The sequence below is a fragment of the Rhyacophila brunnea genome, unplaced genomic scaffold (genome assembly GCF_057557595.1).
Source record: "Rhyacophila brunnea isolate RB1 unplaced genomic scaffold, BYU_Rbru_1.0 scaffold_15, whole genome shotgun sequence".
Lineage (NCBI taxonomy): Eukaryota > Metazoa > Arthropoda > Insecta > Trichoptera > Rhyacophilidae > Rhyacophila > Rhyacophila brunnea.
This window is the reverse complement of record NW_028232806.1, coordinates 15973581-15987950: the sequence shown is the minus strand read 5'-3', so window position 1 is coordinate 15987950 and position 14370 is coordinate 15973581. Positions and strand designations below refer to the sequence as shown.

Genomic DNA, 14370 nt, shown 5'->3' with positions numbered 1-14370 from the left:
ATCGAGTGGTCACAGCATTTCATCAAGCCAGTTTGTTTGTGTGATGTTATATGGCTGTTGTAAATATTATATTTACCTACTGATTTATGAAAATGCACATATTTATTGTGTTGTCTCTTTTTTTACAGATGAAAACGCAGCTTTCCGTTCAACGTTATCACCACCCCCCCTACCGCCTCCCATCCTGCCGGGACTGGATCTGATAGGCGCCTCTGCTCCCGATCACTCATTAAATATTAATTTCTATGGCAGTATGGCCGCCACTACGCCCAACCCTGGTCAAGTCTCTCCCGGTATGTTGATTCCTTCAACCGAATACCTGTTTAATCAACTATGTATATACAAATAAAAAGACTCCTGATTTAATGTTGATTATTGCCCTAATCAAAGAGATTAAAGAACACCTTCTCTAGAGTATATATATATATATGAAAGTGCAACTAACAATTAACAGTTTCGCTGCCTAGTATATAATATAGAATTGACCCCATCTGCCAATTCCACGAAAACGTAAAAATTAGGTCAAGGTAGATGAAAACAAGTGATGACTATATTCATAATATTTTTTAAATAGATAAACATGTCAATACGGCAGTTAAATATAATGTCACGATCGGTGCCGGCGGCACTGCCCTTGAACTTGAACTGTATTTGTTATAAATAAGTTATGTTATAACGACACACGATTCCTTGTGAGGTCATAATAAATGTACATATGTATTTGAGTTTCGTGGCCTGTTGTAATGTAAAAACAACCCAAAACCTGAATGTGTTGATTTATTTATTTATTACTATATAAGTGATCGATGGTATTGAAACCAAAACATTCACATTATTAGTACAAGCCATACATTTTTTCTATTACCTTGAATTGAATTTTTTTACTCAGGGCTGTACTTGGCATTTCTGTTTGTATTGTTTTATTTATTTCATATTTTTGTTCAGAAAGTTGTATTTCTTGTAAAAGTCTACCAAGTCAATCAATCACCAATGTAATATTGGTTGATAAAAATATTAGTTTTTATTTTTATTTAACCCGATCGCCGCGGATGGGACATATGTTGTTTTTTACATAAGCTCTGATACTGGGCGGATGTCGCAACTGTTGATATCGAAAATTGAAATGTCGGTAAAGTAGGAAATACTTCACGCATAGTATTAATTTTTGTATTGAAAAATGCTCTGATTCGTGTTCGTACCACCATATCGATAACTCTGTCAAAATTATGTTGTTTTAATTTCATAAACATCGATCTTTCGAACCCCTTCGATCTATCGAGATTCGCCGGTCCGATTGCATCAGTTCAAATCTACGCGGTATTTTTCGCGGCTGCGCAGTAGGTATACAAAATATATTTCATTCGAGTTGAGTGTGCGCCGAGTATTTACCGTGTAAAGTTGAATTCACCGCGATTTTTACATCATGTGCGGGAATACGAAAAAGACAACCAAAAAACGAAAAGAAATTTGTCGTAATATTTCTAAAAATGTACTTGAACTTGTGTTCTGGATTATGTCATTTATTACTCATGTGTCTCCCTAATTGTTTCAAAGTCATAAATCGAGCTCATTATTGAAAGTCGTAAATATTTAGTAAAGATGCGTCCACACGGAATGAAAAAATATATATATTATTATATTTTAGAGGATTGCAATTTTTATAAATAAATTACGAATTACTATGAAGGAATATATAAAACGTATAATTTTTTGCTAAAAAAACACACACGGGTAGGTATAAAATATAAATCATGGAATATTGACTTTTCAACTATATTACATATTATCTTCGCGTACAATTTAATGCTTATAAATTTTTAAAACCTTACCCAAAAAAAAGTTTTTATAGCACTTGGAAAAATTTACGCAATTTAAAAAATAAATATTGTTTTTTTTACAAAACATAAAATGACAATCACTAACATAACACAATGCTCAATAAAACTGAAAAGTAATATACAAAATCCAAGTTTCACTAAAAAAAAACAAAAAAATTATTATAATATTTTCAATCAGTGTGGACTCACCTTTACGCTTAAATTATAATGGCCCATAAAACATGTAAAATGCTGACACAATCTATGCCACGAAATAAAACTGGTGACTACCATCCAATTTTAATGGATTTGTCATCAATAAAACTTACACTAATTAACAATAATTCATAAGTCACCAATAAAAGCTATTATTTTCAATAATTTTTATGGCATTTTTAAGTGTTTTTAACACGAGTAAAATAAAATTAGTCAGTGATTAATTGTCTTCATCGGCGCACTTGTTTTGAAGTCAAGTGCTTTGTCATCGAAAATGGCTACAGAGTTTATCCGAACAAAGCAATACAGTAGTTTTGTTAAAGTAAACACAGCTAAATTCAACACTCTATTATGTGTTTTAGTGTGGCACTTGGATCCTTATGTATCTAGGCATGATAACAGTTGTAGCCACAATTTTTAACTGCCGTATTTATTATAATACAGCGAAGAATAACATTTCGAAAAACCTACCGCGGACAGCACATCTTTTGTATGGAAACTTAACGCGCCGATCGGGTTAACCTCATGAAAGCTGGGAAAGTATTAATATTGTTTAAATATTACATTCAACATCAATAATTCCCGATGACTGCTTCTTTGATTGGAAAATGTTTTTGGTGTTAAAATACACAATCAATCAGAATTTTTAAATAAAGAAAAAAAACTTTTTATTAGTGCAATCTGTCGATTTTACAAAATGGCCGAGTGGCTATGAGTCAGCCTATAACGTCGTGGATCCCAGGTTTGAATCCTAGGTCTGGCAAATACACATTGTTTTTAAATTCGTGTTTAAGTCAGAGTATGTATCTAATTGGTTGAGCAAGTGGCTCACATCCATTTAATACAAACCTCCACTCTAAGGCCCATATTATGATCTTATTAGTAGGGATTTATATGCTAGTGCATGTTTTGTTAGGGTGTATGCGCAGCTATGAGAGTTGCACAGAAATCTGTTTTGAAAGACAGAATCCAAAAATAAAATTTTATTGTGCATATAAATGCATATTTGAGACGTTAGAGCATATTTGAGACATTAGTGCATATTTCATAAATAAATGCATATTTTAGAGCTTTTGAATTTATAATTTTAGTTTTTTTAAATTATTTTATCGAAATATAACTAAGTTAGGTAGGTAGATAGTTTAGATGCACTTGCATTATTAATGCCATCTCTGAGCTGTGGATTTATCAGAAAAAGTGAAGTCAACTCAGGCACTTCTATTTAAAGTTTGCCCAATCACCTCTGTGGACGTTGAGAGGTCGTTTTCCGCATATAAATAAAATACCGACAGATATATAGACCTATGCGGCAAAATTTAATGCCAGAGAATATTCATATTCATTATCAGGCAAAAAACCGAAAATAGTATTTAGGAATAGTTAAGTGTGTCGTTTTTGTTTTTTAAGTTATGTTTGGTTTACATTGCATTTATTATTCAATTATTTGTAGTTACTTGTGAAAAAACTATTTTGAAAATTGTAATTGATTTACTTTATATTCATTGTTTGTATTTTTTTGTTCTGCTATCATATTATGTTGAAAAATTATTGACTAGTTATTCGATTTTTGTCAGTAATATTGGGTAAAGTGGGTATTTAAATTTTTTTCCCCCAAAAAATGACAATTTTTGAGTGCATATTTCTTCGGTTTTAGTGCATTTTATTAATTTTAAGTGCATACGTGCATGCATATAATCATGTTTATTGTTGCATATAAATCCGCTCCCTACTTATTAGGATCGAACATGGTAAAAAAAAATATGAAAATTACTCTTAACAAAAATGACATATTCAGAATTAACCGTTTCGTATTAACGAGGTTTTACTGTAATAATAATCGTCTTTTATTTATTCTTTAGAGGCTCCAATAACGCCCGTGCCTGATCCTTACATGTCCGACAATAATCCGGAACCACATTGGAATAATAATTGGGATCTACAGGTGAGGCCTCATTAATTAATTTCCTTGTCTTTTAAGCCATATTATAAATTGAGGCCATTAGTTTCAAAGTCGGTAATCTCCATATTCCGCTGTTTTGAGATAATCGCAAAAAACCGTTGAACACATTTAGGACCGCAAATAGAATACTTTCTTTTGCAAAGTAAACGATCAGAAAAAGTGAATAGCGAAATAAATGTTTTTGATGTCATTATAATAATTAAAAAATCCAAAAAATGCCAACTTAAATTAAATAAACAACTTTGCAATCAACCTCTGGTTTAACAAACGGAGCTGTATTTGATATTTTATGAAAATGCATACAATGGAAAAGTACTTACAGAATCAAAATCTAGAAACATTAAAGAATAAAAAGTAAAAATGGAGGTTACCGACTTTGAAACCTATAGCCCTAATTGTTAATACTAAATACATATGGTATCAGTGGCTAATAGTAGGTGTAGGCTGTAAGTAGAGATCTGACATAAATATTACAAATTACATTGTAAGTACACAATTTGTTAGTCATACTTATTTATTTTCATTGAACTTGGTTTTATAAAATTCAATTAAACCCTTCATGGTAAAGCACATTGGTGCGAAATCCAGTGGATGCGGTTCGAGGCCCGCCAGGTGTCATAATTTTTTCAAAGATTTTTTCTATTAGGAATATATCTGAGACATTTTCTAATTATGTATGTATACATATTATTATGGCTTGGTTAGGCAGGACCTTAAAAACTAACACCATCTGCATGTCGTAAGTTCTCTCTACTCTTCACCACTGTATGTTGTATATATACTAGCATACATCCTCCACTGTTAGAATTTAGAACTAAGCCAATCATAGTATGTATAACAAATACTGAATCATATGTCAAACATTAGTACCTACCGTACTCACTGAACAGACAACTAGTACTGGTAGATCTATAATAATTCCGTCGATATTACACGGTATTATAATCAAAATAAAATTTATTATTACAGCGAATGAATCTTCCGCCGCGGATATTGAAGGACACCCCGGAATCTCCCACACATGAAACCATATCACCTCTTCTTCCGCCTCCACCCATCCCATTACCCCCTTCTTCGCATTCCCTCCCGATCACACATCCCATCCCCATACCTGTCCCCATGCCTCATTCCTTTCCTCCTCCCCATCCTCACTCGCCCCTCGTCATTCCTCACAACATGATTCATACAGCAAAGGACATTGATCAGAGACCTCCGCCTTTAATGGCCCCTCCCCCGCCGCCCAATATGACTAAAGCAAGTTAGTATTCAATAGTGTCTCGCTACGGGTCAAATGACGTCATGACGCCAAGAGCCAATGAGATTGTTAATTTGAATTTGGCATATAATAATTTTAATTAATTAGATTCATCTTTCTTTTCCTTTTGCACATATTATATGTATTTATTATATTGGTCATTTCGAAGGCCCTTACATGTATCTGCAAAAATGTAATTTTATCATAGGGGTGCCAGAAACACTGGAAAAATCAACTCTTAGCCACTAGACTTCTTCAGGCAGAAGAAGGGGGAAGAGAATTATTTTTTCATTGCATTTTGATTTTATTTTTGTTAGAAATATTAAATAAAAGAAACAATGCTAAATTTTCCAACGCCATTATTACGCCGTTTTTTTTTTTTTTTTGCTTCTACCTTTCTGTCTAAGCTTGATTATTTTCTAATGAACATATTATATGATCACCGTTTTTTTTTATTGTCAGTGATGGAAATGGAAGATATAGACCAAAGAATGCTTCCGCCATTGCCACCTCCGTCACCCATTCAACATCAAAACGATAGAAATCGCCAAGTCCACAAAGGTATTGTATATATATTTTATCTGTTTGTTTTAATACTTGTTCAATTATTGCTTTTAGCATGCATATCATGTTTTTTATAACTGTTTAATAATAATGTCATGATTATGTCAAATTTATGTATTATGTATGTTTTAATAGATGGCTGCTAACATTTATTTTAAATATTGATTTCAGTAGATGTGGATCACAGAAATTTAATATCCCTGACAGGCAGCCTTCCCCCCAATCTTCCAATAAGTCCATGGACTCCGAGATCTCAACAAAGTTTAGATCAGGTATGGAACAGTATTTTTATTTTATCACTATATAAATGGTATGTAGTAACATCAAGGTATAATATGCTATTGTTTAGTTTGTGGTTGTCATCACATTTTATAAAAATATGCGGTTACCTCCATAATGAGCGACAATAACATGAGGGAGCTATGTGAAATTTTAGTATTAAAACACTTAATGGCATTTTTGCATTTTTAGTGTGTACGATCATAAGTTGGTTGATTGAAATTTCGATGCAAATGACGTATGCGTTTGACATTTTTGTGATTGTTTATCTAAATATTTTGACAATAATAAGTACATGTTGTGCTGGATCCGTCAACTTGCCTAATAAGTGAATAATAAAATTGTGGTTCAAGTCAATATTGAAAAGCCATTTGACAATTATTCATCTCTCTTCCAATCATTTTAGACTCATTGCCACGTATTGTCATTATATACACCCGATCCTCTTTTTGCACGGGGGATACGTTCCGAAGACTACCGTGCAAAACAAAACCGTGTAAAAAAGGATGAGGTGACCATACAATAATGGTAGATAGGTTCCATTACTGAAAATCAACTCAAAATACGAAATTCTTGAAGTCAAAAATTAATCGAATTTATTTATTATTTATACATTAAAATATATAGACTTAATTAAAAATACATAGTTTTCGATTTAAATTAAATTTAGCACAGATAAATATATTCATTCAGTCTCGTTACTTGACAATAAACGTGCCCGTTTACTGCTGTTTTTTTCTAACAAAAAATCACTCTTATTGCTGGAAATATTTTTTAATGACGCTGACACCGAAGCACGCGGCGCGTCTCTCGTATCGAACACGAAGTGACCGACTAGTGGCGCCATGTATGTATGTATATATTTCTGGGCGGCATCGGGTGACAACATATGTATGCATCAGTGGCGTGCGGTCCATTGCAACGCAATTTTTTGATAAATGTGTACATACATACGTATTTTTATTCTTTTTAGTTTTTTTAAACCATGTTAAAGCAAAAAAATCACTGTAAATAAAAGATAATAAAAAATAATCTGTACTTTTTTTTTAAACCGTGTTATTTCGAAACCGTGCAAAAAAGCCGTCCAAAAAGAGGATCGGGTGTACTATTTAAAGTTAAAACTACACGAATTTTTAAATTTGACGAAATGGGTATATTAACAATAATTTATGGAATTTCTGGAACATTTGAGTGAATCTAAAATTGTATTGAAATTTTTGCGGGTTTTGACAGATGTGCTTGAAAATAGTGAAGTTTGCTTTCATAGAAACAGCAATGTAATTTAATAAATAGTCCATGAGTCCACCTTTTTAGCTTATATTTCTTATTCTATTTCAGCTTCATTTGGTAGAGAAGGTTTTCTTTAACGTCTCAGGAATTACCGCAGGTTGTGTTTCTTTAAAAGCACGAAGAAATAAATAATACCTTTTAATCATGTATGATGATATATTATTCCTTTTATACATGTCATATATGAAATAGAGATTCTTTTATTTTTTTTTATTTAGATCAGCCAACAGAATCGATCACATAGGATACATAAAATATGAATACAAATAGAAAAAAAAATGTGATCGTCCCAATAATAGGTGGACTCAAAAAGCATAATAAATCAAATTAAATTATATCAAATATGTACAGCTGTAATGAATATGATTGGAAAGTTATTAAAAATCGTTAAAGAAAAATAGAGAGAAAGAAAAACATAAAAAAGTATATACAAAAATAAGCAGTCGTCCAGATACAATAATTAGTCATGGATTTTGGAGCAACTTAATTTGAAAGAGGCAAGAGAACAAACAAACAAGGCAGAATCGTATGTAGTTAATATTTTTTGTTATTCCACGCATTCTGATGTTATATTACTTCCAGGACTATAGAAATATGGGTGGCGATATGGGTATTCCGATCCCGCCACCTTTGCCTCACCACCTTGGAAGACGGATGCTGTCTCACAATGACAATGACAATGTCAATGTCGAGAGTATCGACATGGAGATGTCTGATGAAGAACTGCATGATATGGACGATGGTAATAATTATTTATTATTCTATATTTTAACCACGCCTGTGGGTCTATTGTATACTTATCGACCGCTAAAGTGATAAAGCGATAAATATTATCAAACTTACGGTAGGTTTGTATCAAAGCATTAGCACTTATTGTAACACTTACAATAAGTTGGTTTTAATTGTTGCAATAAGTGCTATATTTTAACAGCACCTCTCTTGCTGCTTATTGTAATTGCTACAATAAGTGCTAATGCTTTGATACAAACCTACCCTAAGTTTGATAATATTTATTGCTTTATCAGTTTAGCGGTCGATAAGTATACAATAGACCCACAGGAGTGGTTAAAATATGCAAATAACAAAGTATTCTAAAATGTAGTAGGTAATAAAAAATAACATTTTAGAACAGTTTTTTCAGAAGTTACACTTATAAGAAAGAAATAAAATATTGACTTGCCAACATTTTATGTGAATGTAAACTGCCGTTTTTGTTTCCAATGTTTTATTTGTTCAATGCGACTGCTGGAATTAAAATAAATGTTTCTTCTTCTTCTCTTCTATATAATAAAAAAAAATATTACAAAATCAAAACAATTCAGTGAGTAGTGCAGTATAATGCATGTATTGCACAAATGTAATCATTGCCATTTGAATGTACACACTCAATGGTAAAATTCACAAAAGGTAGAATCAAGTGAGATGTTCGCATGCACAAGTAAAATTACTGCTATTCGATAACATTGATTCAATTTTTATAATCAAATGGAAAAATTGAAATTTCCTGCAATGCTCGTTTAATACGATCATAAAATTGCCACTTTACATTTTCTACCTCCTGCATGGATTTATTGGCACTGATAGTGTGTAAATTAAATTATCGCGATAATAACTATACAAAAGTGCAGATTGTCTCACCAATTTTATTCTTCAAGCATATGCGAGACGCGTTGTTGTCATTGTATGGTGCTATTTGATTGTTTGTTAAAATTGGTAAACATCAAAATGCTCTGCTCGGTGTGGTGTATTTTTTCTGGCAGGTTCACTATTATCGCAGATATCACAAATTCAAACTATTGCGTGAAAATTCAGAAGCTGCTGAACTTTTTTGATCCATGCATGCAATATTGCAACTTGCACGATAATACGTGTTTCCACGTGCATTTCATTGTTATGGCCGTTATAATACATACTGTCAGCAGTAAGTCTACGCATGTCTAAACGGGCTATATAGTCACAAGTCATCACATTATATCAGACTCCCTCCTCCTAGTTGGGGCATGACGTCATTATATTGATGATCTCTAAATTGAAGAATAATCTTAAATTTTTATTTTATGTATTGATGTCGATAACAAAGTTGTGAAAAAGTCAATTAGAAGAATTCATTTGTATTCTGTAATGTCCTTCTCCTTCTAGAGTGATTGAAGCTGTATAAATAATATTCAGATTGAGTTTGTTCTGTCGGGTTCCAGAGTACAGCAGGCACTTGAGGATTGAATTGGCGTTGTCCAAACTTCACGCCAACCCGCCCCCCCCCAACTTGTCCAGACACTCTCAACCGCCGCCGCCACACTACAGAAAGCCGCATACCAACTCTCGAGACAAGCCATTCACAAACAATAACAACAAACTCCTAGTGGGCGAAGACACCGACTCGTCTCCCGCCCAAACAAATAATGTTCCCGTCAAATCGTCCCCATCCCCCGTCAAGAATAATAACCTAGTGAGGATAAATAGTGTGCCGGATTCGGAAGACATACAAAAAAAGATAGACGTCAATACCGAAAGCAACAATGCAAAAACTCCGCCTAAAAATGAAGACGTCTTCGATGATCCACACGCTGATATGATTAACCCTTCGAATCCCAATATACCGCTGCCTCCGACGGATGAATTTCGCGGTTCCTTTATGGATGATGAAAGAGAGGATATGGATAATTCAATGGAACCGGATTCATGGAATAAACAAGCGGCCGGTATGAATCCCGCTCCGCCGGACTTCAGATTCAATCGAGCGCCCCCTCCTTCTCCGCGTGCATTCCGTGGACCCCCTCCGTCTCCCTACAGTCGTCCCCCTCCACACATGGACGACCGCTTCTACTCTCCCATCAGAGGCAACAATCACGGCTTCAGGAGACCCTGGAGGCCCCTGCAGAGGCCCGGCAGGTTTTGGTGATGGTCAAAGTAATTGCGCTTTTTGTATTTGAGGAACGTTCAAGTGTTGTTTATCGGAAGAGGTCAGCGAGTTCAATCTAATTGATTGTGAAATCTTTGAAAGCAGCGTAATGGACTATTTATACATTCCGGTACCAGTTTGATATCCATACTGTCATAGCATTGTATATTTTTCTTTCGTTAGTCGATTCTAGTGGTAAAAACCATGGAGTTCGATTAATCTCTTAGTTTTTAGCCAGCACATTCTCATTCTCCAAATTCTCGCTTGCTGGAAATATAGTCTTGAATTATGAGGTGATTTTCCATGTCGTTGGCAGTAGTGAAGAATGCCTCTTGGTCGAAGATGAGCGATCATTGCATAAAGTGAAATGTCTGAAATCCAAATTGACAAAAATGATTTTATAAAATCACTTTTCTCCATAATGTAACATAAGAATTCATTCTGTCATCTTAAAAATTGATGGAAATATGAAGACAACACTGCCGGATGGGTTTTAATATTTTTTTTAATTCTGGAATTATTGATTCCCAATATTGTAGGCTTTCCCCTACATGTCCCTAGTTCGTTGAACAACCAGTTTTGATAATTGTCTACAGGTGGTGTTGAAAATGGGTACTTTTTTTCAGAAAAGGTCTAAATAATGAAAAAATTTTCCATAAAGCTTATCATCTTTTATTATAAATAAAATAAGATTAAAATTATTGCAGATTGGACCGATATTTCAATGCAGGTAGAGTTAATTTTCTGTCACTTTTATCTTTATTTATCTGTTTATTACAAAAAAATAAAATTTCTATGGAAAGATTTTGACAGACTTCGGGCAGACGAAAATTTTGGTGCCATTTTTTAACACATCAGTAATACGTCAATGCAATTGATATAAACAACTTTTTCAATCGTAGTTATTGCTGCCATATTAATTAGAGACCGGATTATATGCATTTGCATATTATGCAATTGCATATTTAGCCCATTCTCACCGGTTATTGCATATTTTACCTAAAATCTAGTGATGATGCATATTTTCGCTATATTTTATATTACGAGGCCATCAAAGGTGTAGTAAATGACTTCGATAGTGCAGAAGCTATGGCAGTTTGTCAGTCTAAAGAAGTATTTAACGATTCTAGTATAAAAAAAAACATAGCTGCGATTAGCACTCATTTTTCCCGCATACTTGCGAGTATTAAAAAGATTGAAACTCAAGGTTTGGTGTTGACTGAATCTATTCAGTTAATGAATAAAATCCGCCGAATGAACTCCGCATTGCCAGAGGTATTCCCGCGTAAACGTAGAGGGAAGTTTGAAAACATTTTGAACAATAACCAAGGCTTTGAACGTTTGTGTCAAATTGATGGTTTTATTAATGGGACGGGTGAACCTTTGCCAGAAACAATAAGTGCTAACATAGCACCCAAATTCAAATACTGCCCAGTTACCTCAGTGTATGTGGAAAGGTCCTTTTCCACTTATAAAAATATTTTGAGTGATCCAAGACACAATCTTACTACCAAACATTTGCAACAGTACCTGATTGTTAACGTTTACACGAGTAACAAATGTTAAATAATTGTTAATTAATAATTATCGTCGATTTGAATTTGAAATAAAAAAAACTGAAAATTGGTATCTTTTTATTATTAATGTTGCATATTTTGACACTTTTCATGCATATTTTAAGCATTTTTCATGCATATTTCAAGCTTTTTATATTGCATATAATCCGGTCTCTACTAATAATAAACTATTCTTTTTATTCAATGAATAATTCACAAGATTTAAGAATGTAAGCTTCTTTTTTGAAATTAGAAAGACCTCAGAAACATATCAATTAGAAAAGGTGCTTCCAAATTATTTCAGTCGGCCTATAACGTCGTGGGTCCCAGGTTCAAATCCTGGGTCTGGCAAGTACACATATTATTTTTCAGTTTGTGTTTGAGTCAGAGTATGTACCTAATAGGTTGAGCGAGGGGCCAATATCCATTTTTCGAAAAACAATAATCTGTTAATACAAACCTCTCCACCCTGTTGAGGCCCATATGATCTTATTATAGGATCGGACATGGTAAAAAAAATTAAAAACCTTGTAGTATTTAGGGCACTTTAATATTGTATAAATGATTGTGACTTTTAGCTACCGTCACGTGGTCACTGCAGGATAATGTTAATCCTCCAAGTTTCCATGCTTCCATTTCATACAGGTAAAAGATTTATTATTACAAAGCATTGTATGATTGAAGTATTTAAAATAATGTTGAAATGAATCGAAGGCAGCGGTTTTTTCATAAATACTTTTCACTAGAAACACCGACAAAAGATCAGAATGGCTGTGAATGTCAATGCGTTGCTGACAGTATACTTATGGATGATTATGGATACCGAACTGCAGTACCAGGACGTACAAGTGGTCTTTTATTTAGTATGTAAAGGATGATATATTTATACTCAAAGTTCCTCGGTTCAATATCTCACCGGAGTGTCTCATTTGACGTTAACACTTTACATTTCACAGGGGCTTACATAAAAAACACACTTCCTCGGGGCCTTTGTTATAATGTCATTAATCTCTGGCAACCTCTTGTTGAAATAACACTGAATGTTATGTTCCCTATAGCTAATAGATTATGTGTAAATAATTATTGTGATTCGATGATATATTTGCAACTGTGACATTTTGGAGAAATCTACTTTAAATGAAAATATAAAAATTTAACAGTTTTTAATAGCGTACAGACATTTTTGGATTGTGATCTTGAAGCATGTGTATCTCCCTATTTAGACAATAGAGATTTTATTTGTATGACAAAGTATTATTAATTTGTCTTGGTTGTTTTAAATATGTTTGTTAAATCAAATGGCTTTGAAGATGTTACCGATTCTATAACATTTTATATTTAACTCAATTAATATCTTTGTATCTATTTGGATGATTTTCCTATGTTCAAAGGTTCAAAAACAACTGGAATGAATTATAATATACATATGATGCGGCATTCGAAAGCTGTCCATTGTTAAATATAATTTATTATACCTACAGTAAAATCTCGGGAATTAGAAATTTAAGGGACCAAATTTTCGGAATAATTTCGAATTATGAATTACAAAATGTGGAAATGCTTATTTTTTAAATTCTCAATGGAAGTTGTAATAGTATAGGCCCGATATACTTTTTTGTATTATATATTTCTATCATAAAGGTTTTAACCTCATTGTCATAAAGAAACTTTGTGACATAATTATTTTATTGATCTGATCCCGATGATTTATGCATATTTCAGCTAAAACATAAATAATAAGTCATTTGAATTAAATGAAAAATAAATTATTTTGTTAATGTTTCTGCGAGTAACTTTATGCATATATAAATAATGCATTTTTGATAAAGAAAAAATATTGAATTAAAAATGGTGAAAATTCGAATTATCCATGTTTGAATTGTCGAGTTTTTACTGTACATTGTTTATGAATCTTTTATAAAAATATTCTCAAAAAATGAAAATGATGTTAAGCATACCTACCGTCAAATTAAGGATGCCCGGTGAAAACTGATTTTTAATTCAAAATTATCTAAAATTCTGAATTGAGTGTAAAAATCTGTATGAAAGTATAAGATTTTAGATAATTTTTGATTTCATAATGTCTGATTGAATACACTCATTACTAATGAATTATGGACTAATGTTATTATAATAATAACGCTAACTATTAAATTTGTGTATTATATTATATAATTTCTTTTGTTTTTGTAGTCAGGCCAGGGCGCGCATTTGCATTTAATGTTTTTGAATAAATGCTTTTTTTGTTTCTTTAGTTTTCAGGATTAAATAATGGTGTTACATCAACAGAAAAATAAAGTATAATACTATTCTGTTACAAATAACTGTGTTCAGTTTATCTGTCAGCATACAATTAATAAAATAATGATCTCTGCCATTTTTGTCGCCTATTTTTAATAGATCCAAACAGTTTTTTTTTATTATTTAATTGGCGTTTTGTGGTCAATCGTGGTAGATCTGTTAGGAAATAGATTCCCAACCATAGTGCGGCAAGATACTGTTTGTAAATCTTCATTCAAAAATTCTGTAAACCA

General features: G+C 32.8%; 1 protein-coding gene across 4 annotated transcripts in view; it reads left to right on the top strand.

The window, feature by feature from the left end:
- The window catches only part of LOC147074951 (uncharacterized), a 55972-nt gene extending 43625 nt beyond the window's left edge, over nt 1-12347 (top strand). For 2 of the 4 annotated variants that reach the window (XM_085943010.1, XM_085943008.1), the window contains exons 9-15: nt 129-293; nt 3893-3975; nt 4963-5251; nt 5711-5809; nt 5984-6084; nt 7964-8123; nt 9577-12347. In XM_085943010.1, the coding sequence (XP_085799136.1) occupies nt 129-293; nt 3893-3975; nt 4963-5251; nt 5711-5809; nt 5984-6084; nt 7964-8123; nt 9577-10280 (1601 nt within the window). In that variant the 3' untranslated portion in view covers nt 10281-12347. The remainder of the gene's footprint in view (nt 1-128; nt 294-3892; nt 3976-4962; nt 5252-5710; nt 5810-5983; nt 6085-7963; nt 8124-9576) is intronic. The other 2 variants (XM_085943011.1, XM_085943009.1) reach the window with 1 other exon arrangement.
- The last annotated feature ends 2023 nt before the right edge of the window (nt 12348-14370 follow it).